This window comes from Pollicipes pollicipes, unplaced genomic scaffold (genome assembly GCF_011947565.3).
Source record: "Pollicipes pollicipes isolate AB1234 unplaced genomic scaffold, Ppol_2.1 Scaffold_4295;HRSCAF=5057_pilon_pilon_pilon, whole genome shotgun sequence".
NCBI lineage: Eukaryota > Metazoa > Arthropoda > Thecostraca > Pollicipedomorpha > Pollicipedidae > Pollicipes > Pollicipes pollicipes.
In genome coordinates this window covers 37052172-37059721 of record NW_023596461.1, presented here as the reverse complement: position 1 = coordinate 37059721, position 7550 = coordinate 37052172, and the positions used below count along the sequence as shown (strand labels likewise).

The following is a 7550-nucleotide window of genomic DNA, read 5'->3' as shown; positions in this document are numbered from 1 at the left end:
AGCCGTAGGCAGAGCGGTGTTCAGGGCAGCGCTGGCGGACCTGTCCCTGCTGGACTGGGGTCATGCGCCCGTGTGAGAGTCTCCGACCCTCCTTAGCCCCCGTACCGCTGTAGCCCCTCCTGCCGGCTGGGTTCGCTCCATCTGGTCTGTCTCGTTGACTACCTGCTACCTGTTTGTCATTGTTTGCTATCTGTCGACTGCTTTCACCGCATATGGTAGCTTGGTCATACTTTGAATGCACGTATCGCATGAAGTGTCCGATAATGCCTGGAGGGACCTGACGTAGAAATGAGAAGTGGTCATTGTTTTTTCTGACATTTCTACGCTTCCTCATAAGAAGCAAACCTGATCAGCAAATCTACCACATATTCAAAGCCGGTGACCCCTGATCGATTTAGAGCACTTCGCGGATTAAATTTGCAGACAGAGGTGAAAAAGTGTCTTTTCTGTTGCCGACGAAATCTGGCAACGTCTAAATTTTCACCTGGAGCCAAATGTTACAGAAACCGTTGCAATGCAACTCTAAACGAGATCAACCATAAAGACAAATATAAATTAAATGAAACGCAGCACAACCATCAGACATTTTCGTTTCAGGAGATCATTTGCACGAACGTATCGTTTACTGGCGATCAAACATTGAATGATTGTTAGGAATAAACTAATAAATTTATCGGTTAAAGGCATACTTGACATAACCAGCCCATAGGCGTGTAGTTTCATTTTCAGTTAACGGGGGAGGGTGCTGTTATTAATATAAATAGTAGTAGTAGTAGTAGTAGTAATAGTAGTAGTAGTAGTAGTAGTAGAAGTTTTAGTAGTAGTACTAATAGTACTAGTAGGAGTAATAGTGGTAGTGGTTGGAAATGTAGTAGTAGTAGTAGTGCCAGCAGTAGTGGTGGTAGCAGCAGCAGCAGCAGCAGCAACAGGAGTAGTAGTGGTAAAAGTAGTAGTAGTAGTAGTAGTAGTAGTGGTAGTAGTAGTAGTAATAGTAGTACTAGTAATAGTAGTAGTACTAGTACTACTAGCAGTGGTAGTGGTAGTAGTAGTAGTAGTAGTACTAGTAATAGTAGTAGAAGTAGTACTAGTAATAGTAGTAGAAGTAGTACTAGTATTAGTAGTAGAAGTAGTACTAGTAATAGTAGTAGTACCAGTACTACTAGTAGAAGTAGTGGTAGTAGTAGTAATAGTAGTACTAGTAAAAGTAGTAGAAGTAGTACTAGTACTACTAGTGGTAGTAGTAGTAGTAGTAGTAGCAGTGGTAGTTGTAGTAGTAGAAGTAGTAGTAGTAGTAGTACGAACCTTGCCGAAACCTAGCGAGTGGCTATTCTAGCGCCGCGTCAGTACCTACTACATACATCCATGCCAATGAGACCAAACGTCAGCGATACACATACGATGTTACAAAATGTGAGCGACTTATGATACAATGAGTACTTACAAGTCATGGCCAGGTGGTCTTTGGTCTTTGGTCTTTGATGAAAGGTCTTTGATGAAAAACATTGCCTTGCGATCGAGCTCATGTAAGCTTTTGCACTGGCGCGTGGCAGCAGGAGGCGATTCCACGCCGCTACGGCTCTTTAGGTAAGTGCCATTTTTACGTAGCCTAAGCGAGGGAAAATAAGCATCCTGTTTACATGGGCAGCTGGGGGTAATGCGAACTGAGATCGGAACGGAACATGCGACGTTAAACCTGCCGCCGAGGTGCGTTTTCATGGGCGATATCAGCTTCACGTCGCATTGACGGTCGGTAGTTCCATCCCGCTTAGTTCCAATCAAGGAACGGATTATGGGCAAAAACTGCGCTTTTGAGGCGAACTGAAAAAAAATTGCCGGTACTCTGCGCATGGATGGCGAATTTCAAGAGCCATGGTGGGCGCGAGACGGCTTTGAAGGCGAGGAGGAAGATGGGCTTCATTGGAAGAACGATCTGTGCGGGACTCCTAGCCTTTATGGCCGCAGCACAAGCCATAACACTTCAAACACAAAAGTTGTGTGGTCAGCACTGCCTATTCTGCCCCATAGCTAGTGTTATATTCAATTTTTACTTAATTTTTAAATTATTAAGAAATGTGAACATTGTGCATTGCAAGGAGCGCGATCCCAGAAATTTCCACAAAACAGGAAGATTTATTTACAGATATTCCAACATATATCTCTGCTAGAAACAGTGTCTTTGATCACAGGTAGGCAATCAAGAATGACAAGGAAGTGCACTGGTAAGTAAAACTATAAGCCACTTCATGGCAATGGCAGAGATGACGTTAAACCAGCATGCGTCAGACCATCCATACATGACAATAGCTCCAAAAAGTGCAAGCAAGGCTACTGCTTTCCATTTTGCAATGTAAATCATGGCTTGCTGTTCTAACTGACATTATTTAGGATGACATTTAAGATACACTTGGGGCCCGTGAGATCTGAATATTTGCTGTCATGCAAGGGCTAGCAGGAAACCAGCATTTTCTTGTATTGGCCAATGGCACTCACACACTAACCACACTCTGATCAGATGGGCCACCCAGCGTCATGTCATGTACTTTGCCCAGCCCAAGAAGCATATCACCTACTCCCACACTAATGCATCTATGAGCAGCTTGCAATAATGAGCTAGGCTACTGAAATAACTCCTGAATGCTACACGATTAGTGTCAACAATTATGCAGTTATTGTTGTCTTTCCCCGTCCAATGCAGCACCAGTACCTGAGGGCAGCAGTGTCATTCAGACTTCGCATGGACTGACAAGTCGGAATGCATCTATTTGCAGTCTTGACATACCAGGGTTGAAATACTGCTTTGACATATTTGCAGTCAACAGCATTGGGCTGATATGGACTGATGGCTATGATGACACAAACAGCTGTGTTTGCGCAGCCCAAAGATTATAATATGCAAACCAGCTCGAGGGCTGTTTCATGACAAAAGCAATCTTAGCTCAAAACTGATAACAAATCATTCCTTATGACAACAGTTCTATTACCCACCTCATGGCTTGCAAAAACACCCATCATAAAAAACACCACGGTAACATATCGACTCACCAGTACAAAAGCAGGTAATGATATGCACCACAGACATGTTCTGCGTGCAGCATGTGCCTTTGTGTTAAGTGCTACTTAATTTAAGTACTGTTTTTTTCCACATGAAGTAAACAAACCTAGATTTAGCAGAGTACCGATGACAGCTATTTTTATAGTGTTCACATTTGCTTTCTTGACATTTTCAAACCATCATTGGTCAATTTTGGTCCTATCATCAAAAACAGTTCACATTCCGAGCTGACTGCAATGATCCATATTTGTTGATCCTTGGTATCATGCAGAAATTATTGAGTTACCTATCTCACATTAAACTGACAAGCAAGCTACAACCTAATGGCATGAAAGGCAAATATTTGATCCCCTGCTTCCCTGCCAGTTGTTTTACCAGTATCACGTAACTTCACATTTTCTTGAGGAGCTAGTCGTCCAATATTAAGCACATCCCTCCAGCGAATAGGTTGTCAACCAAATGTTAAAGTCATGCAAGGAACGTCTGCAAAAACAATCCTGGGGCATTTAGATATTCACTTAATGAGAGAAACTTAGTGGTATTCTCTGCAAGAATTTGAAGAGGAATGCGAAAATTAAAGTGAGAACAAGTCAAAGCTATATAAAATGATCATGTTAGCTCCATATGGTTTTTGGAAGTATGGAGCCTGCGCCAGAGGTAAATTAATCTAATCTTGAGACGGAAAGATAGCACCAACACCGCTGACGCCTGCTGTCTGCATATATCAACGTCCAACAAGCTTGAATTACGTGAGCAGTTTCTGTGCTGCTTGCCTCTTAAGGCCTTGAATAATTAGAGTGCTTGTAGCAGCATTGCGTCAACTTCCCCTTCTTTCCCTTTTTTCTTTTCCATCCTGCACTTGGATTGTCTTGAGCAGCAGCCAAAAACCCGCGGGAAAGTGGCAACACTAAACAAACCTGAAATGGCCTTGAACAGAATTGCATGCGCCAGGCAGTTTCTTTTTTTGTTATGCGCAGCAAATATGCTTTTAGCAGCCTTGACCACCGATAAGTCGACCGTAATCCCTTCCTAAACGGATGATCCTCTCACGGGAAGGGATTTTCGCCGGCGCGTGATTCGAATTAGCGGAACGGCGCATGAGTGTATACATGGGCCGGATAGTTCGGATCGAGGACGGGTCCCGGCTCAATTCGAATCACAGCTGCCCATGTAAACAAGGTAAATATCTGGTGTGAGGGAAGACCAGTGACTCATGTAGGGACTTCACTGTAGAGCTGGGAAGCACACACCTAAGCTTCTTAATAGCTGTGAGGGAGCCAAAACAGCGCTGATTAGTTTTGGCCGTTTGATGCTGCTCGTTGAGATTTTTATCGATGAGCGCCCCTGTTATTTTTATGTACTCCGAAAGAGACAGCTGGGAGTTTAAAAAAATTCGCACTGAGTGCGGGGCCTTTGCTTGTGTTGAGGGGTGTGCCAGCAACAATTAATTCAGTTTTTGATTGGCTGATTTTCACGCCATTGTGACGAAACGATACTGAGACCGCGGCCAGATCGGACTCAGCACACGAACGCAACTGTGCGAGACCACAGGCAGATGGCGATGATTCATGCATGAGCTGCGTGTCGTCTGCATGCGATACCAGTTTACACGTAGCTGACACATAACACTGGATGCCGTTGGTGAAGAGAACACCAGCCGTCCTACTATGCTGCCCTGAACCACGCTATAAGCGACCTCAAGGCTCGGCCCGTTTCCGCCCTTCACAGTCTGTCGGCGGTCGGTGAAATAATCCGAAAGCTGGTGTGGTGAAATACCACAGCATTCCAACTTCGCTAAAAGAGCAGAGCGCTCTTCACAATCGAAGGCTTTTGACAATTCAGTTGAGCTAATGGTGGTGACCATACCCACGTCCGTGTTGTTTATGTGACAAACTATATCGATGACTGCATGCTCGGTGGAGTGGTGAGGACGGTATGCGTGTTATGAGTCACCAAGAACGTGGTGACATCACATATTCTAACAACTGGGTACAAAGAACCTTCTCCGTCAGCTTGCTTACAACACTGAGAACGTTGATAGGCCTGTAATTCAACGGCTCAGACGCAAGCCCCCCCCCCCCCCCCAATCTGACTGTCGCAAGCTTCCAGATGGACGGGACGCTACCAATGGTGACAGAGTAGTTTACAATGTGTAACAGGCGAGGGCCAACCACTCCAAAACACTGCCTGAGCACGGATAGGCATACATGGTCCAGTTCTACTGGCTTGGAGTTGCTCGTGCGGCGCAGCGCGAGACTAAGTTCCGAGAGGGTGACCGATCTGACGCGGAAAGCGCCGCTGGCCAGCCTTGGCAGCCGCAGAGGCAGGTCCGCGCCGGGTTCCCTGTTCGGGGTGTCGGCGATACGCCGTCCCACTGTGGCGGAGTATACATTGAATTTGTCGGCGTCTGTCGGGCCCAGAGTGGTGGTATTGTGCCTCCTGCTTAGAGATGAAGTTTCCCATTTTCAATTAGCACTTTTATCGATTAGTTTTAATTATTCATAATTTTCAGTGTTCAGCCCCCAAAACCAATTTTGAAAAACAGCACTGCTCCAAACTGTAAAAGAAAGCGCATCGAATATGGGGAGGAAACTGATCTATGTGCATTTCGGAGACAGGCTCAACCATTTGTTTCCTATGCATCCTCCTCCCCCACCCTCCCTCCCTCTCTCATCCCTACGTATGTTGAACAACGGCATTCCTGCAGCCCTCTATTTGCTGATAAAGTGGTTCTACAAGCAACCGGAGACAATATCACTTTTGGTTTTGTGACGTCGTACAACCAGCTGGAAACGTGGGTGACCTTAACTATCTTTACATCACATTTATCACCTTTATATCTTTGCGTCACATCACACGGCGTTGGAAAAGCGCTGTGTCACCACTGATCTGTGACGTCAGCAGCGAAATAGGATATGTTTAAGCGCGTTTCTCTTACCAACCTGCTAAAAACATCCTGATTAAATGTACTATGTCTTGAAGCATATTGCGTCTCAACTTGCCACCTCGCGAAACGTTAACGTTTCAACCTGTGTTCTATGTTCTATACATGCTCACGCTGCAAGCGTTAACGAGTGCGGATCAAGACTAAGCTTTGAGGTTCAGCTAGCTGAGATGGTCTGTTATAAATTGTTCTCATCTGTTTAAGTTTGTTTTCCCAGATGTATCAATGCAATACGGTCCGGTCCACCTTACTAGAAAACATTATCAAACAAATCCGTGCAAATCGCTTTCACATTTAGGTCTTAGGAACTTTAACAGCAAATTTGGTTTATCTGAGAATTTTGAATTTAAGATTTTTCAAATTTCCTTCGGAGACAAATGTGCAAAAAGTTTAAAAGCTAGTGGGTGCTAAGATACTTTACACGGTCTGCCGCTTATTAGTAGTACCACCACATGACAGGGGTCCATCATTCCTGGTTTTAACAGCACCAAGGAGCGAGCACGTTACCTAACATTTTCGACCTTAGATTATGTGCAACATGCCAACACATGTCGTTAGACGGCTTCAGCAGTACCCAGTACACAAGGACAGGACGATGCTCATTTATTACGCCTTCTGAATGACTAGACCGACCGTCTTACCCCATATATGATATTTGAGACGTGTACATATCCTGTGACACACCAAATGATGAAACAATCCCAGCTGCAACCATTATTTTCTGCTAGATTATCAGCTGCGTTAACATTAAAATCAATGCGTGTGACTGTCCACTGTCGGTCTTTCATGCAGGGAAAGGAAATAGTCCCGTCATTTTTGAATCATATTGCTAAGATTCCTACCCAATGCCAAAGTTGTTTGCTGGGTGCGAAGACTGCCCAACTCACATCAAGCAGCTAACTGCTGAGTGATAAAGGGATCCATGGATGCAGAGGAGACCGTTTGTTTTTTACATACAGTAATTGGGGAGTGAGTAAACAAATAGCTGTCAGGATGCAGCAATTTTCGTTCAGGCAGATAGTTGTTTGAAGCCGTATCTCAAAGGTACGTGACGTATACAGGTGTGTTGTCGCATTAGCATGAAAGCCGGCCTACGTATTGCCTGTGCTGGAGATCATTGCCTGAATTCGACCCGCGCCAGCTGCAGCGGCCGTGAGAGGTGAACCTCACTTTTTGCGCCGCAAGATCAGATATTGATGGGCCTTCAGCTGTGAAAGATTTGGCGATGCTACGATGGACGCCGTTCGATAGCTGTTTTGGGGAAACTGTAAGGGTCAGATTAACCCGCGCCCGGTCGGGGGTATGAGGCAACCTCGCCCTGTCTGTAGGAGGAAGCTGACTTCGCCCGCAGGGATCTCCAACTTCCAAACGCCGTATGATGACCAAACGCGCCCGCTCCCATAGATGTAGTTAGTACGGATGTTAGCACGTCAAAACGGATATTGAGGGCACAGAAAAAAGCGTTGACTGTCAGGAATCCATTCCGATCATTTCTTTTTTCCACAGATGGGTCCGGTGAGATCAGGTCACCGTTTAAAATTGTTCTACCAGTGG

At 45.2% G+C, this 7550-nt stretch overlaps 1 protein-coding gene across 1 annotated transcript in view; it reads right to left on the bottom strand.

Annotated features, from left to right (window-relative positions):
* Positions 1-1228: 1228 nt before the first annotated feature.
* Positions 1229-7550, bottom strand: part of LOC119097495 (transmembrane 9 superfamily member 2-like) — an 85558-nt gene continuing 79236 nt past the window's right edge. Inside the window, exon 5 of the mRNA XM_037220525.1 lies at positions 1229-1313. Within this exon, the coding sequence (XP_037076420.1) occupies positions 1229-1313 (85 nt within the window). The remainder of the gene's footprint in view (positions 1314-7550) is intronic.